Source organism: Uloborus diversus, chromosome 7, assembly GCF_026930045.1.
Source record: "Uloborus diversus isolate 005 chromosome 7, Udiv.v.3.1, whole genome shotgun sequence".
Lineage (NCBI taxonomy): Eukaryota > Metazoa > Arthropoda > Arachnida > Araneae > Uloboridae > Uloborus > Uloborus diversus.
The window spans coordinates 114,340,460-114,362,018 of record NC_072737.1 but is presented as its reverse complement, the minus strand read 5'-3'; the positions used below and the strand labels follow the sequence as shown (position 1 = coordinate 114,362,018).

The following is a 21,559-nucleotide window of genomic DNA, read 5'->3' as shown; positions in this document are numbered from 1 at the left end:
TCCCACTTCTGCCAATGAGGTAGAATTTTGTGCATCCCAGCAATAATTTAGATCCTAAAATGGCAGAAAAAGCATTATCAAGCACGGCAAAAAAACTACTAACAATTATATAAACTGACATAGCAGACATCCATATAAATGCACTTCAGATTTATTCGTCATCGAAATATAGGGAAGAATCAGTAGGAATGGGAAGACGGGAAATATGGCACAGAGCTGCATTTATGCTGTAACAAGGTGCGAAAAATTATATCCATCTCTTGCAGTAAAGCCGAATAGCAAGAAAATCAGAGTCTTCAGCTGCTTTATACCTACAGCACAAGCTAGAAACATTTTTAGCGTTTTAACTCGGTATAAATGCAGTATTGTCACACTCGTCCCTTAATCTCCGCTTTATTGTATCAGATCAATCTTATCTTTACAAATAATAAAGCTGAAAGTCTCTCTGTCCGGATCTCTCTCTCTCTCTCTGTCTGTCAGGATCTCTATGACGCTCATAACGCCTACACCGTTCGGCCGATTTTCATGAAATTTGGCACAAAGTTAGTTTGTAGCATGGGGGTGTGCACCTCGAAGCGATTTTTGAAAATTCGATGTGGTTCTTTTTCTATTCCAATTTTAAGAACAAAACTATCATAAGATGGACGAGTAAATTATGAAGTTATCATAACGTGAAACCGTAACATGAGCACAAGCCAATTGGCGAGATACGAAATTATCATAACGTGGAACCGTAACATGGGTACAAGCCAATTGGCGAGAAAATTCACCACAACACTATTTGTAAATATACAGGCGAACCAAAAGACCTTTTTAATTTTTCCATTACGGGCAAAGCCGTGCGGGTACCACTAGTTTCAAATAGTAGTGTATATCCGACAGAATTGCCGCATCCGGGACAGATGCCGCATCCCTTGTACTGCTTGTATATATTGACAGAATGCAATCAGACGGGCAGCATAGGTGCACAATGTCATTTTATTATAACTGGAATCCTAAATCGATGACAACTTTTAGCTATATAATGGCTATTTTTGATTAAGTCCATAATTCTCCTACCGAAACTTTTAAACACCTTCTGCTAAAAAAAAAAAAAAATTGAACTCTAAATCTCGTAACTATGAATTCAGAAGTCAAAATCTAAGTGTAGGGTCTTGGATTAAGTCCATAATTTTCCTACCGGAACTTTCAAACACCTTCTGCTAAAATAATTTTGAACTCTTAATATCGTAACCAAGGATTCAGAAGTCAAAATATAAGTGTAGGGTCTGTATATAGAGAGTACTGTGCGTATGAATTCGCCATTTTCGCCTTTACGAGGGCCGGCAGCTATGGTGTGTGGCTTCTGAACCGTACATAATGGGGAACATGCCGCACGGTTTTTTACTTTCTTCTATATCTAATATATAGAAGAAAGTATTGGATTCTTGCAAATTTTCGAATTTTGACGGATTCGAACGTTTTGAGGTGTGCTGAGTCCATTTCGACTATTTTTGGAAAATGTCTGTCTGTCTGTGTGTGACCAGTTTTTTGTGGCCGCTCTACAGCAAAAACTACAGCATGAAATTGAACGAAATTTGGTATACATATGTGTCTTTATGTGAACTTGTGCCCATTGGTTTTTGGCGCGAATTCCTCCAAGGGGGGTGGAGCAATGGGACGTTTTCTGAATTACGCGGTGCTTGCTATCCCTCAGGAAGTAACTGGCGGAATCAAACAAAATTTGGTCCATATGTTGCCATTAACAGAAACAAGTGCTGATTTCAATTTTGGTGTCAATAAACTCAAACGGGGGTTGAGCTATAGACCGTTTTTTTGTCGTCAATTGTGACTGCTGTATCTCAAGAAATAATGAACGGAATGAAAGAAAAATTTATCTTCAAGTAGCCCTTAGTGGGTATAAGAGCCGATTTTATTTTTGGTGTCAACAGCTAAAAAGGGGGGTAGCGCAATCGCCAGTTCTTTTTTTCCATTGTGAGTGCCTTATCTCAAGAAGTAATGCTACGTTCTGGTTGAAATTTGGAATATATGTGAATTCATATGTAAACAGGCTTTGGTTCAATTTTGACGCCAATCGCTCCAAGAGGTGTTGATTTTTTTTTTTTTTTTTTTTTTTGCGAATAAAAATAGCTTTATTAATCTATATATATAAAAATGAATGTTTGTCTGTATGTCATCCATGAACTCAAAAACTACCCGGCAGATTTGGCTGAAACTTTCACCATTTGTTATTTTTGGTACTGGGAATGTTTATAGACCAGTTCGAAAAAAATCCGATCGATAGTTCCTTTTTTATTTCAATTTAAGTCACAATCCATTGGATAAATACGAATAAAATTATCGGCTGCAGAAATTAATTCGCGTGAAAGATCTCATTGATAAGAAGTTAGCTGTTGCCATTTTTCTTGAGTTTCAACAAATAAATTCTTTCTTTATTGTTTTATGGCTTTTCATGCAACGGGGGGATTTAAAACTTTTTCTATTTGATATTTTTAGCGATTGATTGATCTTGCAAACTGAGTGTGTACAAAATTTGAGTATAGTCACGGCTTCACTTGATACCTGGACCGATTATTATGAAAATTGCTATATATATGTATTTTTCCACGGAGAAGGTGTATAATATGCTCATTGAAGCCACTCGCCGCCAGGTGGCACTGCAGAGTAGCAACTTCTGCCCCGTTCAACCGATTGTCATGAAAATCAGTATAATGATGTATTTCTATGTTGGCGTGGCAACGCGCGTCGGGTACAGCTAGTGCAACAACAAGAAAGATAAATCGTTATAGATTGTCGTCTGCGTATTTCTCGTGATTTTAATTGTATGAAAATTATCGGAAATATTATCCATAGACTAAAAAATAATAGTTTAAAAAACTAAAAAAACACGCTTTCGTAGCAAAATAAACTAAAAAGTGAAAAATAATCTTTGGATGATAGTAGTTGACCAATCACTTAATTTTAATGTAATACAAAAAAGCGTGGGGTGCTGTCTATTTATATTTTGCTTGGACAACAAATTGAAGAAATTCAAGACAACTGATAAGAAAGCCCCCCACGCTTTTTAGTATTACATTAAAATTAAGTGATTGGTCAACTACTATCATCCAAAGATTATTTTTCACTTTTTAGTTTATTTTGCTACGAAAGCGTGTTTTTTTAGTTTTTTAAACTATTATTTTATTTTTCTGGTTTTTAGTCTTATGTTGGAGAATTATCAGGTAAAATTGCAATTACTTCTTTTCGTAAAAGTCTTAGTTTGGACTTAATTGACGAAATTATTCATAAAACGAGTGCGAGGTAATATCTTGAAGTTAAGACAAGGGCACCTCGATGGAAAGCTACTGTGAGTCATTGATGTATGTTTGCGAAAATTATATTTATATTACTTTGAAAATTTGAGATGCATTTGAATAAAAGTTTTGTTCAACAATGGTCTGATCAGCAATGAATTTCCAATTGAAGGCTCACCTAAATTTTGGCATGAAATTGGTTAAAAAACAATTATATTTCATGTTCTAATTACCTTGGAATATTGGAACAAATTTTGTCTGATGCAGAAAAATTAAAGGTTTTCGTAGATATTTTTAAATAATTTTTGCGAGCATTTTTTAATGTATTTTTTTTTAATTTTTCCCTTTTCACATTGTTGAATTTATGCCAAAATATTGATTATAATTGGAGGAAACTAACAATTAAAAGAGTTAATTAATTAATTTGATTATAGAATATTGCATTGTCATCGGGTCTGAGGTCACGTGCCAAATTTCAAAAGAATCCGATCGCAGGAAGTGGGCGAAATTTGAGCTGCAAGATTCCGTTACAAGATACATACATACATACATACATACATACATACAGGTGAAGCTAATAAAAGCGTGTTAATAATAAGAGTAGACCGAGCTTTCCCAGACTTGCTGATGAAAAAATTGGCTCATGGATACATCATGTGACTGGTGGAAGGCTTGGCGAAAACTTTGGCAGCATAGTTGCTAGATGGCAACATTATCTATAGTTTGGCACTGGACATGTATTTTAAGATGTAATGTGTTTTCATTATAATTTTTTTTCAGGTGCAGAGATTGAACTGTTTTTCTTTTAGTTATGCATTATTTCTCGCTCGCGTTGATCGTCTGCTACGATCAACGCCCGCTGTTGCTAGGATATCCACCAGTCACATGATTTGGTTTATGAACAGCAAAAGAGTTGCCATAGCTCGGTCTACTCTTATTATTAGTCTATGATATTATCTCAATGATTTAAAATTTTTAACTGTTGCCATCTTATGTTTCTTAACAAATAAAATATTTGTAATTAATTCAAGCAAGGCTTTTAAAATAACTTTCAATTTTCGCTCTTTGCTTTTGCAATAATTCAGACATTGGGATGGTCGTCAAGTTTTTGCATGTGTAATTTTGTTTTTGTTGGGAATATTGCTTCCTCGTCAAGCATGGGGATGGATCAGAAAAAAAAAGAATATAGAAAAAAGTTTTGTGATGGCCACAACATACTAGTAATACATTATATATATCTTGAAACAAGTGTTAACTATGTAAAATTCTCCGAAAAAACTGAACGTGACTGTTCTTTTAAAATTAATGAATTGTTCTTTTTTTTTAACCGTGCAAAACTGAGTGAAAAACTTTCCAAATAAAAAAATAACACATTGACATAAGGTGTCTTGTCCGAGTCCTTTTAAACAAAAAATATTTTTCTCGAATCTAACTTTTGTCTCCATTTTTTCTTGCTGAAGAAGGAAACTATACACCAGAAAAAAATATTTCTCAACTTCTAACTATTCTTTACTTGTTAATTAATTAATTAATAATTTTTTTTCTTCCATCCCCCCCCCTCAAAAAAAAAGATCTATTTATTTTTAGGGGAATTTTTCGATGCTTTTATACGATTTTTTTTCCAAACTTTACTCTTTATTTCATGTTTTCTCCTGTTCATTTATTCGGTTTTTCTTTCTTTTTTTTTTCGTTTTTTGAGTGTAATAGGTTGAAAAGGTCTTTGAAATATAACATGAAATAATTTTCAACAACAAAAAAGGAAATGAGAAAAACTAGAGGTTTAAAATAATAAGTCACTTACTGTTAAGACATCTTCCTAACGCTTTTGTTTTGTGAAAGATCTCCCCCAAGGTATCTAAGAAAGTACCAAACACCACGAATGAAAAAAGAACTCCTACGATGCAGCTGTGAAAAAACAGTATAGATTAATAAATGACAGTGATGTAAATTATTAAATGTTTTTAAGCAGTAAGTTATCGCCTTTAGCCAGGACTAAGGCCGACACTATGGGCAAAATACTGTCTGATCTCGAACTATGCGACTAGCACCTGCGAACAGTTCCAATTGAAAAAGGGGTGACTGTTTTTTTGCTTGCTCGTTACTTCCTTCTTGCCATCACCCCTGTTTCGATAAAATCAGAAGAGACCTGACGCATACGCAAATTCGAATAAGGTTTCGCGTTAAAATATCGGACAGTACCGACTGCCCGGTTTTGACATTTAGAGACTGTAGCTTCGTCCTTGTTGATTCAGAAGTACGGAATAATCAATAACCGACATCTGCACTAGGGATTCCAATCCCGCACCGAATTCAGTCCCGCGGGATTTCGGGTTCATAAAGTACCAATTTTAATGTCAAAGAGAAAACGTTGTGCTTTTTCGAAAAGACTGCTTTTGTTACTTGAATTAGTGGTTTTCTCGAACCCCGTACACCGATTGTTTCGCGCTACAAATTCAATTCCTAGTTAGCAATTATCATTTAGTACGCATAAGTGTGCCCTAAAATGTTCAGTGTATCTTAACAATGCTCTTATGGGATGGGAAAGGAATTTTTACCAACAAAATCAAACGCTTTATGAAAACACGTGCTGTTGCTCCACAGCAGTTAGTTTTACTGATATTAAATTATTATGAATTAAAAGTTCCCCATTAACTTCATCACCTTTTAAAATAAGTTTTTCTTTTCTTACGCTGGGTTTTTGATCAAGAACGGCTAATTTCGATCAAAAAGGATGATAATTAGTTATGTGTTTTGCTTTATCCAATTTAATTTATATTTAGAATACCCTTGTTCCTGCATTAATGTTGGTCATAGTATCAATGCATTGGATTTATTACGGAAAGGGTAAAAGCTGGTTGGTTATATGGAGTCAGAGTCTCAGTAAAAGTTTTTGGATAACTTCGTTGATTTTACCTCTCCCTTTAAAGAGACAGTCAAAAACTTGAGCTTCTTGAGCAGTTTAACTTACTACACTTTCATACGAGTCATCCTGTGTTTCATAAAAGTTTCTGTCGTCTCTTTTAGAGTCGTGACAAATACATAAACAATGTCGGGCTTTTCATAGCTTTCTTCTTTGAAGAAAGATATTGTGAACTTATAGCAAGTTTAAGGTTTTGAATGCAGGGCCTGACTACAGCACAGGCCGACTAGGCCTGGGCCTGGGGCGCTATCTTCCTAAGGGGCCGAAAATAACTTAAAATGTTATGTATAGCATAAGAACTATACAAAAAATACGTGTATTTTCAAAATAACAATAAAATATGACTTGTTAATTGAAAAAAAAAAAAACACTCTTAAAGGATACTTTTTATTCATTCTGCCAGTACAAAATTTAATGTCACAATTATGTTGAGCCCCAAAAAGGCTTCATAAACGCGCATGATTTACATAGTTCTGTGATAAACAAAGGGGACCCCAAAGCCAAAAATGCGTGCAGTCGGTCCCCAAACCAGTAAAACAACCGTTGCATTCTGATTAAAAGATTTCAGAGGGCCCCAAATTATTGTGGGCCTTGGGTCTCTCTTTTAGTTAGTCAAGCCCTATTTGAATGCGTTCCTTAAACTTACAGAAGTGCTCCAACATTGCATTCTGGCTACTCCAGAGGGTGTTGCAACCTGAGTTACAATTTTTCTATTTTTTTAAAGCGTAATTTTCCGGATTTTAAATTTTAGTCATGGTTTTGAAAATGTTTATAAATTTTACGCCTTTTCTCAGTTGCTAAACTTATGAAAATTGAGACTTCTCAGAACATTAATTCAATCTCAAGAAAATTCATTAGCTTTTTATTGTGTTATTAAATGGTAAATCCACCGTTCATCATATGTCACACTATATCAGGTGGTTCAAATTTCAGATAATGCTCGTGAAAATTGTCGTTTTATGAGCTGCAAAAGTTGGAAAAACGTTGCATCGAAAAAAATTGCGGGATTTGGCTCTCGATCCCGCGGGATTAATCCCGCTAAATATCATGCGGGATTCGGGATCGAGATTTAGGGATTGGAAACCCTAATCTGCATCCAGCTCGGTTATTGACTATTCCGGGCTGATGAGTCCATAACTGGAACAAAATTTCATTTTAAATTAATTTTTCTTAAACTATGAACATTTTGCTGCGAAAACAATTTCTGGCACGCAAACTCACCAGAATAATTAAGATTTTTAAAAAGAATGACCCAACTTCAAAAATGAATAACCATTCAAATTTTAATCTGTTCTAGATAAATTATGCATCGGTTTAAAAAAGAAAACCTTTAGTTTAATGCAGTTGCCATGAAGTTACATTATACACTGTAAGGAAATTCCAAATTAGTTTCAGGAAAAGTTCCAGGATTTCACAGGTTTTCATCTGTTTCCTATGAAAATCAATTATTTTTACCAAACAGTTTCCTGAACCGCTTCAATTTTCACGAGTGCAGACTTCTAATTGTTCTGAAAGAGAGTTTTAGCGACCTGTTTAAACGTTAAACGAGCTTATTTATTCAGTTCTTCGCATTCAGTTCAACTACGGCCCATCCAGATTGACCAGCTTCCACTCGGAGCAAAAATGTCAGTCTCTGGAATCCGCAGCTTTGCAAGAATTGCAGACCAGATGCTTGGTATTTACCTGCAATTTATCTTAGCTTTGACCATGGATGCAATATTAATACTTTAGTAGCTTTTCTGGTGAGTCAGGAAGGTGCCAAGCTATTACTTTATATCTGCTGCAGAGATATGACAGGCATTTACCGAAAATTCTTCAGAAAGACCACTGACTTTTTGCGGAAAAAGTTCCTGCTTTTTGCAAGATAGATGACTAGCAGAGATTGGGTACATTCCATTATTTCCCTGGAGCGTTTCTGAAGGGGGTTGTTTCTTTCAGTCAATAGTACTTTTAGTCACTGAAATTGATAGAATAAGCAAAAAAAAAAAAAAAATAATAATAATAATAATAATAATAATAATAATAACATGGACCTAGAAAATTCTTTCATTTTCCCAATAGTTATTGTTTATTTTTTTTTAAATGTCCGATTTTTCAAACGAGGCGTAGTCTTGATGATGTCACAAAAAGATGCACATTGGCGCATCTTTGTACCGCGTTTCCACGTTATGATAATCAAGAAGAGAATTAAAATTGGGTTCTACGCTTGCTATCAACCATATCGGTGCCAGTACACGTGAGTAAAGATGCGAATTAAATACTTTGCTCTATGAATGGAAACACAGAATGGCATTTCATCATTTGTGATATCATTGGCAAGATATGTAAACAACGAAAGATAACCGATTCAAGTAATTTTTTAAAATATTTAGCTTAAACAAACTATTTAAAAAACCGTTAGATCCTATGTTTTTAAGCATGTTCTTTCAGAAAAAAATACTTTTAAAATATTGGAAACGACAGCATTGCCTTTAGTGCTGTTTCAGCCGCCACTTTCGTTTTTGTGAAAATTTCAACTGAAAAACAAACATCTTTTGTGGTCTGAGATTTGCAAAGTGTGAGTCAGCAACGATAGTTTAGCTTGTTTTTCGTCGAGAATATTCTGGTGTCGCATTTACAACCGCGAAAAGTATTAACAATTCAGACATGGTCGTTTAGATGAAGTAAAATCACTTTTACACAAGCCCTATTACTCCCGCATATCAGACGGAAATAGCTACTGTTTACTGCATTCCAAAGGTGAAAATATTGAGCACCGATATTTTGGTTTAAAAAGAAAACTACAGTCGAGTCTCGACTTATGCAAGGGATGCGTTCCAAGACCCCTTGCGTAAGTCGAAATTTCGCGTTGTGGAAAAGGGTGTGTTTATGAATTTTTTGTAAACATACCGAGTTATTTTAGGCGTTTGTAAACACCCCTCAAACGGTTTTCAAGTGGTTCTTAACTATATATTTCCATTTATTACATAAGGAAGTGACTTTTTACTGTAATTTAAATTAATCTGTATTATTCAACATAAAATATTGTTACGATGCACAAAATTATGAGAGAGAGATAAAATAAAACAAGTTCGGTACGCCATAACATGAAGTAATAATAAAATGCAGCACTATAATAGTACTGTACAGTAATTACAGTAATTATATTTAAAACTTAAAATATGAAGATGGTGACGATTTATGCTATGCAATCAGAATGTTATCAATCTTCCTCTGACATTGCATGAGCGTCAGGAAACTCGTCAGAAGAAGAGGAAGAACAAGAATGAGGAATGAATAAATCTTCTACTTTCCGCCGAAAATTGTCGTGTTGTGGGTGAGGGATTCGCGTTAACTATAAAATTCTTCGCTCGAGAAAAACTTGCGCTATGGTCATTTCGCGTAAGTCGTTGTAGCGGGAGTCGAATGTATATTTATCTTTGTAATTTCACTTAATTTGAAGTGCCTACGCTTAAAACAAAATTATAATGTGCGAAATTTAAATCGGTTCATCCTTTTTGAAACACCCTCGATGGCTAAATCTAGTTCGGGAAGATGTCATTTTGATATAATAGTTGTAAATGGACTGAAGGACAACCTCAAAAATATTTCTTGCCCTGTACCGAACTTAATTTTTAGAACTATATTTGAAGACTCTGAACTTGAAGTTTAGAAAGGTATTTAAAGAACTAGTTTCTGTCAACAACGAAAAACTTACATTATTATAACTTGATTTCTGTCCCATTCTAAATTTTCTTTGACACTGCATCTTGGCACTGCAACTTCAATATCGATGTATTTCGCAGCTGTAAATAGTACATTTATTAATGTATGTACAGAAAAAAAACACGTAATAGTCATCGAAAAGCAATAATAGACTAATTTTTTAATAATTAAAAAAAAAACTCTACTGAAAAACATATAGAACGGGAAAGCAGGATAAAATGAGAGAAATAGTGGGACAAAATCAAATAATAACACTATGCTGTTTGGCACTAGCATAGCTGCCAACATGCCAACTTAAAAAATCTTACAATGTATGCGGTGACTATTTCTACGCTTTTTTCACCATTATAAATAAAAGTATTAAAATTTAAAGCATTATAACATTTTCAAATCCTTACCTTTACTTGATCTGTGCTTTTATAAGCAAAAAATAAATAAACAAATTTAAAAATAAGTAAATAAATAAACATTCATTTCTTTGAACTTAAACTTTTAAAAGTTGCTGACTTTGCAGTTTTCAAAAATTGTCTATCAACAACTTGTTTGAAACAATAGTTTTTCTGTAAGTTCCTACAGATTAAAATGTTCTCCATTCTGTTATCCGAAAAAAAAAAGGTGCGCAGTTCTCGTACAAATCCGCCATAAGACCGTACAATCGTATAAAACGTCCGAAAATCTTACAATGTACGGCTAAATCGTATACGTTGGCAGCTATGCACTAGCTGATTCTTGTCCGTATTAGTGCACTGTATGGGTGTAATGGTATAATGGTAATTATGCCATTATTCCATTACACCCATTTCGCCATTATATGCCATTAGAATACTCAGTTTTACGTGGTGCACAAATACATCCGGCATTTTTAAACTGTACTGATGCCGTCGAGTAACTCCGTTTGCTATAAAACATGGTATGTATATATATTTATGAAGGAATGACGCTTAATATACGTAAAATTTTTTTTTGCTCTTCAATGAGACAAAATATCTCTACAGCTGCGCACGCCTAATAATTAAAAAGCGTTTCGATAACTGACTGAGAATGGTGATAAAACATGAGAAAAAAAGCACATTTTACATGCATCTTTTTTTCCTGACATCAAAAATTATTTCCAGGGAAGAGATGCTGTCCCTTACAAGGGGAGGTAAAAAAAAATCAAGGCATTTCACATTAATACCTCCGCAGCCATCTCTTTAAGTTAACTAGGGTACTTTAAAGATATGTTCGGAATTTAGAAGGCAGTGGCGTCGCTACGAGGGGTAGGGGGGTGGGGACGGTCCTCCCGGGTGTCACCCGTCTGGGAGGTGATACCCAAAGTAAAAATGCTAGTTTTTGAAAAATATGAAACTAAAATGCATTTTTAAGACTACAAATTTGAAAAAATTTCGGTTGGAATCTCCCCGGACCTCCCACTTTTATTTGCTTTTGTACATTAGCCTACTTAAAATTTTGTTATAACACAAAAAATTGTTTCTAAAAATTGCATAAATTTCATATTTTAGTGTTTACATAAAATTCTACTTTTTTTGTGTTTGGGGGGGGGGGGGTGACACCATAAACTACGGCCCTGGGTGTCACCCATGCTATGTACGCCACCATGGTTCGTAAATGAGTTCTTTTCAAGAGCTAAAATTTCGGTGAGAGAAAGGATGAAGAAAATAAATTATCTTTTAATCTTAGTTTTTATCGGCGGCAACATTTATTCATATCGTTAAATGATGTAAGAAATTACATACATCCTAGTCGTGCTTTTTTTTCTCTTTTGTTTATTCAACAGAATCAGTAAGCTATTGTACTTTTCTTGTTATTTTGTTATTTATTTCTGTACTTGAGAGATAAACGACTTAATGTCACAAAACAAAATAGTCAGGGGATGCGTTTAAGTTCTTGTTTCGCGATGATTTGTATAATTGGACTGTCATTTATGGTATTAAGAAACTACATTGTGCTTATAAAAATCTCAGTTATTTATCCCTCTGAATAGAGTAAAAGGTTGTGATTGTGTTTGAATCTCGATTTTGAGAAAAGTGCACATTCTGCACTTTCCCTCCCAGACACAGAGTTGTCTTTAGAAAGCGGCATCTCTCTCTTTTAATGGTTTGAGAAAAACATATGTAGTCCAATCAATGAATACAGTATAGAGTGTATGCACACACACACAATATGCGATAATTTTTGACTTCAGAATATTGTTATAGGTAATTAGTAAGTAAACATACTAAAAGTCCCCGCCCCTGGGGTTGAGCTAAAGTTGGGAGGGAGGGGGGAAAGAAAATTTTGGGTTTTTCAAGCGCATGTAGGAAACGGTGGAAAAAACGCGTTCAAAATAAAAATTCAAGTTAAATAAACTTCCAATAAAACTGTTTCTACACATATTTGTCAAGTTTTCTATAATTATCCGGGTATATCTCATGAAAAATTGATAATTTTCCGAAAACTCTCTTTCTTTCTCAAACATTTGCTTCTAGTTCCTCCCAGGGTCAGTATTCATAAAAAGTGTCACAAAGTTGTAGAGCTTTAAATTTCCTTTAATGCGATATGCTACTTTTTTGCATTTTATTCAACGAATTAAAAGTTATAGATATCACTTACCAAACTGAGCCATATTGTTAACATCATCTTGAGTACAAGTAGATGGCACACAGACATCCATACGATAAGTGAGGAAATAGAAAGCATGAGCTTGGCGAGCAGCTTGGCGTATAACCTGGTGTTAGGAAACAAGGAAAATATATATATTGTATTCCGGCAAATGCAAATAAAAATAATAATCATGAAGAAAGATTAACACAGCTAATTGAATATAAATATGCTTTTAAACAATATTAAAATAATAAGTTCATCTTCAGCTGAACAGAAAGCCATGCGAATTTCTATAGGGGAGACTGTGGTACCTTGCGACACTTTTCATATTTTAATTTTTAACGTCAATTATTATAATCAAATTTAAAATCTAAAAGTCAAATTAAAATGCCCCAGCATATTTCTCTGCAATATATATATTTTTTTAATTCAGACAGTTTGAAAATAAAATATTGCCAGCCATTTAAAGTAGGTGTTCCAAGTTCCAAACTGTCCCAAGGTGCAACAACCTACTGTACCTTGGGATACATCCTGTTGTACCATGGACACTCATCATGGTTCAGGAAACAGTCATATACTAAAACAAATTTTGTACCAAGAAACAAAAAAATATTTTGTTCATGTTAATGAACTAAATCATGAATAATGAGTTATATATATGAATAATGAATTAATGAATTAATTATCTAACATTAAATGTGTTTAAAGGACTATATCGGATTATAACATTTTTCCATGTACCTGTACTCATCTTAATTATTAAGAACCATTCATACGTTGTACCTTAGGAGCCATTCATTAATTTCCCAAAGGTTCTCGAGGGGGAGGGGAAGTTGGAAAAATCTCTACATACCCTTATTTCGGGGTGGGGGGGGGGATGTTCAAACCAATTCTTTGGTAATATTTTCCAAGTCGATATTTTACATTAGAAATTATGTTGTCTATTTTAAGGTCAAAATGTCAGTACTTAAATAGTCAAAGCCATATACATATGCCATTAAATAATATAAAAAAATAATAAGTCATCTTTAGCTAAACAGAAAACCATGCGGTTGGAGGTATCAATCATGGGAAAATTTCGCCATTCGAAGATGTTGTCATTACAAAGTACCACAATACAACAATGATGCTAAGTACAACACCTTTACCAGTGCGAAATTGTGTTCGTTAAATTTCAGCACTGCAAATTTAGTGCTATTTAGTTTTGTATCTTCATCTAGCTAAAAAAGTATAAGTGACAAAACAGTTCAAATAACTATAAATTATATTGGTTGTTATCGAATAAATAATAACTTAATAAAAGGATTTGAAAAGTAAACCTACATGCCATTAATCATAATTCAAGAAATTGTGTACACATTTCCTACATAATGTATCTAATTATAAAATGTATTTTTATGTATGTCACTTTGCTGTAAAGAACATAAAATATCTGAATTGAATTTATTCCAAATTGAAATCTGAATTGAATAAATTCCAAAAGAAAATTTTTAAGTAGTTTACTAAGAACATAATCAGATTCTCTCAATTAAAAAAAAATCAATGAATTTCAGAATATTTAAAGATTTTGTAACAAATATCGACTGATTGTATAAAGATTGATTATAGTTTGTAGAATTATTATAAAGAATTGGGAATAGTTTTTTTCATTAGTTTAAAGTAGAGAATCTTCAGTTAAGCTTACCAAGAACATCTGCAATCCATTGAAATTAATAACATGTACTTAATAAAGTAAGAGATAAAAAACATTTTTTTTTAAAATTAAATTAGAAAAAAATTAAATAAAACGGACGAAAACTGTTGCAGACCACTAGCTAAATAACATATAAATTAACTATGAAATATAAATATATCATATTACACAATTTGAAGAAAGTAAACTGCTTGGTTCAATAAAATATATTCATTAGCAGAAAATCATCAGGGTATTACAACTGCTTAAATTTCGCAACATTATTACAAAAAATAAAAAATAAAATAAAAAAAATAAATAAACTTCATTACCCTACATAGATACAGCAAACATGAAGTTCACTAAGAGCTGTTACTTATGGCATTGCACAAGCTAGGCACTCCGCCTAACTTGCGCAATGCCACAAGTAACAACTCTTCTTTCGAGATTTGCCTTCGGTCGTAAAAGAATTCGAACAAGAAAAGAGAACTGGAGTCATTAAACGTAACTGACACCTGTGGAGCTTCGACAAAGCATGTTTGGAAACGTGAGCGAAATTAAACCGGAAGTTTATGTCCACCGACAAGGCTCTAAGGCCAAATGAGTTTTTGCCGTTTGAATGCCTAAAGCTCCGAGTACTTGGCCTCAAAAGTTTATGGTGAAGAATGCCGGTTATGATACCGAGTCCCTTTAACATCGTTTGTTGTTGGTAATTAAAAGTGTGCTGCAAATATAAGTCATTGTCTTTCTTCCATCATCAAACGGGTTTTTAGATGATTTTTGTTGATTTGAAAACAGTGAAGATTCATTTTGTTTTGTATGATGAAACACCTGTGACAATAATTTATAGTCTAAAGTGATAATGTTTTGAGTTAGTTAATCATTATCATTGCTATGTATCATTTATTTATTTTTAGAACAAACTTGAAACCGAAACGGTACAGTGTATGAGCAGTGAGCACCATATCGTCATAATCTTCTGATCTCAATTCGATTGGGCATGATAGAGATCTACCTGACGACCAGGGGCTAAGGTGTCGGAGTCGAACTCTTTTGGGGGTAAAGGAGTCGGAGTCGGACTCTTTTGGGGGTAAAGGAGTCGGAGTCGGGGATATTAAAATTTCAAAAGTAGAAGTCGGTCGTTTTCCTCCTAGTCTGCAATGCCATGGCTGCGGAGTCAGGGTCGAAGTCGGAATAGGACTGATTCAGGGGTAAAGGAGTCGAAGTAAAAGGTTCTAAAATTTTCGGAGTCAAGAGTTGCAGTCGGTCATTTTCCTTCCAGCTCCGCAGCACAGACAGTACAGCAGGGCCTGATTACTGAATAAACCAACTAGGCCGTGGCCTAGGGCCCCCACTTTTTAGGGGCCCCCAAATGGCTACTTTTATTTAACCAATAAATAAAGCTGTTTTCACCACTTTCTAAAATTGTAAGGGTTGACTACACAGGGGCCCCGAAAAAGCACATGGCCTAGGGCCCCCTGATATCTTAATCGGGCCCTGCAGTACAGTCGAGTCCCGACTTACGCGAGGGATGCGTTCCAAGACCTTTCGCGTAAGTTGAAATTTCGCGTTGTGGAAAAGGGTATGTGTAAAATCTTTTATAAACATACCCATACGATTAAAGACACTTGTAAACACCACCTCAAAATCTTAAAAAGCATTTCTTAACTATACATTACTGTTTCTTAAATAAAAAAAATTGAATTTTTATTTATTGTATTAAAAAAAAACGTTTTATTTAACATAAAAATCTGTACGATGCACAAAATCAATAATCAATGGGAAAGGAAGACGTAAAATAAACCACTATGGTACGTACATTATGTAGTAAGAAAAACAAATGCACTATAGTTGTTGAAACTTTCTCTTTTTTCCTATCTTCATAAACTTTAAATGAAACAGCGCTCTCAACTATATTTCATCAACTTTCCCATATAGAATGAAAAAAATAAATGGAAAATGAGGAGTACTTATTAGTATAAGCGATGTTCAGATTAGTACGGTGTGGGAACTTCCGCTCTCAGTGATGCCAAAGGCATGAAGGTCCATTCACGAAAAAACCGCGATTCCCTTCGGGAAATTTTCATGTTGCGGGTGAAGAATTCGCGTTAGGAATAAAATTCTTTACCGAGGGAAAAAATCGCGTTCTAGCCATTTCGCGTAAGTCGGATCGCGTTGTAGCGGGAGTCGACTGTATAGTCTCCCCAAAATCTTATAGATAACTTTTCATTGCATCCAAGGAAAGTTATACAAAGCTCTAGCTGTTCCGTGGGGCCATACCCTATCCTTATAATTGCGGCCTCAAACCATTTTTTCAAGATTTTTTAATCGTTTCAAGAGTATTAAGGCTCTCGCACATATCTTTATATGAGTCTTTTCCTTAGGTTACATTTTAATTTATGAGTGTTTTTTCCAGCTCTCCGTCTCGCATTTTTTTTTACTTTCTCTGCTTTTTTTTTCTCTTAATACACTTTAGGTTAAAATTAATTGGGTGGCATTCATTTGTTCAGGCTACGGAATTACTGATATAGCTTGCGTTTTTCTGTAATTGGATTGACGCTTTATACGTCCTTTTTAGCCTACTTTCCCTGTAAAAGTCAGAGAAAGAAGAAAAAAGCATGAAAGGCTTAATGCATTTTTAAAAAATTGGAAAAACAAAAAATAAATAAAAAAAATAAAAAAAAAACTAATAAAAAAAATATCGAACAATTAACAATTTATTCGAAAGTAGTGTTTTGAGAGGGGGAAAATGTGTGTCTGTCGGTCGGCCCATCTGCTCCCCCTCTCCCCCCCCCATAACCTTTGAACAAATAGTACGATTCAAGCAAACAGTTTTTTTTTTTTGAGCAATCACGATTGCCTATTGCTTTCATTTGACTATTTTGATGTGCTATCATTTTATTTTCCCGCCAGCACCCTCTGCAGCACCACCGTCGACCGGCCGCCTCACGATGCTGCTCCTCTAGGGAAAACCGTCTCCAGGTTGCGTCCATATCCTACACAAACGCACATACATACACACACATGCACACACGCGCATACATACACACACATGCACACACACACATACATACACCTACACACACATACACAAACACAAACACATACACACACACGCATACATACGGACACCTACACATACACACACAACTACCCACACACTCGTGCCTGCACGCAGACAAAAACACATGCCTACACACATACACATCTCCCCCCCCCCCCCATACAAACACTCATACACACAACTACCCACACACTCATACCTGCACGCAGACACAAACACACACGCCTACAACATACACATACCCCCTACACACAAACACACATACCCCCACACACACATAAACACACACGTCTACATACACACACACACTCGTGATTGTGAAAAACATAATTTGAATTCAAGATATCTAAATTCAATTTTTTTTTTTTTTGAAAGATTTCGCCGACGACACCTCATTCCAGTATTTTATTTTCTGATTTGAACAATTTTTAGTTCAATTTTGAACGGTTCAAAAAATGTAACATTCGCGACTACGTGCAAATTTTAAGCATTTTTAAATCCTGAACTTAGAGGCGAATTCGCCTCAGACCAACTTTGTATAGAAAAAATTTTTTTGGAGAAGAGCATGAATATAAATATAGTTTTGGTTTGAACAATTTTCAGTTCAATTTTGAACAGTTCAAATCCCTTTAGTGCCTACGGTGAGACTAAAAGTCAATACAGATCCCGAACCGAACCCCGGCGGATTAACTTCAAACAAATGTTGTTGGAAATAGCTATTGATGACCAACTTCTGATTCCGACTCCTACAATTTTAAGGCTGTCGACTCCAAATCCGACTTCTGTACCCAAAAATTAGTCGGACTCCGACTCTGAATCCGTAGTCTTGGCAAAAATATAGACACGGAGGGGAAATGACTGACTCCGACTCTAGGAATTTTAAAGTCTTCGACTTCGACTTCTTTATACCAAAATACTTCTATTCCGCAAACATTGCGGAGTTGCGGACTTAAAGAGAAAATGACCGATTCCGACTCCAAGTCTTAAAATTAAAAACCTTCAACTCCCGAATCTGACTCTTTTGTCTCAAAATGAGATGGACCCCATTTCCAAAGCCATGGTTTTTACTTTAAAATAATTATTATTGTCCTATTTTTTTTTACACTTAAGTTTAATTTTAACAATGAAAATTCTTTTTTTAATTTGATATTTCGTTGCTTTTTTTTATTTTGAAAGTTTATTTATTCATTTTTCAAATTATTTTTCGGCAACAAGGGAAAAAACAGAAGATTTTTTTTTTATTTAATGTATTTTAATGAACTTATTGTTTTTCGTTCTTTTTGAAAACGATAAAAAATGTTTTTTAGTGGAAAAAATATATTAGCTGCTTTGTTTAAAAGGTGCTCACTACTTTGTTTGTTTATATATTTTTACGCATCTTGTTCTTCATATGAACGAAACATGTTTTATTTCTTGAAATCAGGTTAAAATGTTAAAAAGTAATGTTTTAAAAAATTTGCAATTTTAGCTAATTTTGAGAATATTGATCAGATACAAGAAAGTGGATAGTGGTATACGGGAAAGTAGGCTCGTTTAGTTCTGGACGATTTTTTTTTATTAAAATCTTTGTAATAATGAGGTATAAGATCAATATTAGAAATCATATTTTCTTATTAGACATTTTATTCAATAGGTTTGTTGATAAACAGTATTTTTCGTGGGGGATATATCTTACCACTTTCTTCAACAAGGTTTTAGAGGTATTGAATATTGAGAATCAATTGAAACATCAAAAAAAAAAAAGCGCTCTACATATTTACAGACTGATTAAACAATGCAGTGTTTGCTTTCTTTAAATGCAAAATTGTTTTCCAGAAAAAGAAGCTCATCCTTTTAAAACGCATTGAAACATTCTCTAGTTATGAAATATTATTTTAGTTTAAATATTTTACACAAAACAATAGTTGGGTCATAACTTTTAATGCATTTTTAAATGGTTGTTGGTAGATGATATACTTACATTATCATCGCCGTTGGAAAAATTTGCAAGTATGCTGACAGGTTGATACATTGTGTAATACTGAGGCTTGGGTGGTAAAGGAGGCTTGATTTCCACAGTACAGTACTTTCCTCTAAAATACTGCTGAGAATAACTTTTCTTCTTTGAATCGGACATGGCCACAATGTTGACGCATTCGTCATAAGCACCAAATGACGTCACTGTTCCTTGAAGCATACCAGCTGGAGGTTTCCCAAAAGCGTCAATCACTAGAAATGGGAATAATACATTAACGAAAATTCTCTTTGGCTCTTTTAAGAGACCACGTTATAAATAATATTAAAGATGTTACGAACAAATGCCTTATATTTTATGATTTGTATTTTACTTTGAGCTGTGCTACTGTTCATATTGTATCATGTTGACAGAAACAATAGAAGTTTGCAAGCAGCAAATAGAAATTGTTCAAAAAGCATTGTATGCGAGCAGAAACTGCATTCAAAGGAAAAATAGAAAACTGCTGGTCTTTTTGTAGCATCAAGTGTGGAAAAAAGTGTGTGGGAAAAAAAAAGTTCACAAAATGAACTAAGGAGTTTTGCTGTCTTTATTTGACAGTAGTAAACAGTTAATACATGGAATTGGTAACGGTTATAAAAAAGTTTTGACCAATCGGGGGTTGAGTAATAGCTGGATAGTAATAATTGGAAAAGACGAGACATTGGGTGCATCCAGTAGCGGATTAACTACGGGGTTGGCCCAGAATCATTACTGATTACTGGTTAATATCCAGTAATGATAATGGATATTCAAAAGTAGAGGGTAGACATTATACGATGAGGATATTCATCACTCTTCTAGACGGTGGATTTGATTTCAATTCCATACTACAGAAGAGTTTTCTAGCATCAGCTGTAACGTTAAACGATGTTTTCTTGTAATATTTCATTTCTATGATAGGTTTTCAATAAATCCTTTGCTAATACTCATGGTATGTGCCTTTAGCAGTTTTTACGCTAGTTTACAGTATTTACGTCTATTTATGACACAAACTGTATAAGACAATTTCAATTTTATCCGAAGTATACTAATAAAGAAATATGCTACTGTGTTTGGGAAAAAAATATGTTGACTTTGTTAAACATGTATGCACTTTGAGCTTCTTCTGTTGGTACAGTACCATGTTAATATCGCCAAACGCTGAGTCTATAGAAACTTAATTTGGAGTAAATTGAAATTCTAATATAAATAAAGTGAAGCCATGAAAATGCCATCAGTAAACAAATGATATGGGTGCACAGCAAAAATGGTTTTTGCTTGTTTCCACAAGTACTTCAGTTTCTGTCTCTGGAATAGAATGGCACTCCCTTAGACTCCCCCCCCCCCCCGATCTTGCAGAAATTTGCAATCCCAGCGTTTATATTATCCTCAAGATTGTTTAAAATGAGAAATGTGTTTACATGACTATGATTTCTAAAATGTTTTCATCTTGATTATCGGTCCGGTGCACCCGGTCAATGTCTATATCCTTACGTTTTCACATTTTGGCCTGATGCCCAAGACTTGAAAGAAATTCATAAGACACTAACTGACGCACATCATTTGTTGGAGAATACACCAAAACAGCGAAGAGCATTCGCTATTTTTAAAAGTCCGATCGTGATTGAAGTTAATAGGAGTTTCAGAGGCTCGGATTATGTCTTACAGCTGAATGCGTTTATGGCTGAGCCCTGATTTAACTCGAACCCGGATTGAACACGAGAAATCGGGAACATTTTGTCGGTGCAATGTTAAGTCTATGGAAGCACAACCCTCCTTTAATGAGCAAAACTCGCCCAAAGCGAGCAATATTTTACTGATTAATAAAATTTCTATAGCTTATACTTTAATCTATAATTATGTGAGCAAGTGACGATAGCATTTTTTTTTTTAAATTTTTGGAGTATAAAAGAATTTTAAGATAAGAAATTTGTTGACGTCAGAGTTATCACTTGTAAGATACTTACTAGCTGCATTGCCCGGCTTTGCACGGTTTACCTCGAAAATAAAAGTTTTGTCAAGTGACGCATGTTCAACAATCAGGCTTTCATTAGAGGAAAGAAAAATACTACAAAATTTCCCGTCAAAATAATCATTCTCAGAGAAAGAAAACGGCAAATCAAAAGTTCTCGAAAAAATTAAACGCAACCCTCCATAAATACAGCTAAAATCCTAAAAAAAAGGAAAGTTTTCACGCTAATTTAAAATGAGATCGCGCAAACGATAAATTTTCGACAAAATATTTTTATTCCATTAGGCTTAATGATGCTTTTTTTTATCCCTGTGATTTTACAGCATTTTTTTTTTTTTTTTTTGCAATTCAAAGGAAATGATTGAACTTTATGGG

The 21,559-nt window shown here is 34.3% G+C and overlaps 1 protein-coding gene across 1 annotated transcript in view; it reads right to left on the bottom strand.

Moving 5' to 3' along the window:
* Window positions 1-21,559, bottom strand: part of LOC129226842 (nose resistant to fluoxetine protein 6-like) — a 151,830-nt gene that overhangs the window by 105,065 nt on the left and 25,206 nt on the right. Inside the window, exons 3-6 of the mRNA XM_054861472.1 lie at window positions 19,198-19,445; window positions 12,511-12,625; window positions 9,911-9,998; window positions 5,095-5,198 (exon numbers count right to left, since the gene is read on the bottom strand). Of these exons, the coding sequence (XP_054717447.1) occupies window positions 5,095-5,198; window positions 9,911-9,998; window positions 12,511-12,625; window positions 19,198-19,445 (555 nt within the window). The remainder of the gene's footprint in view (window positions 1-5,094; window positions 5,199-9,910; window positions 9,999-12,510; window positions 12,626-19,197; window positions 19,446-21,559) is intronic.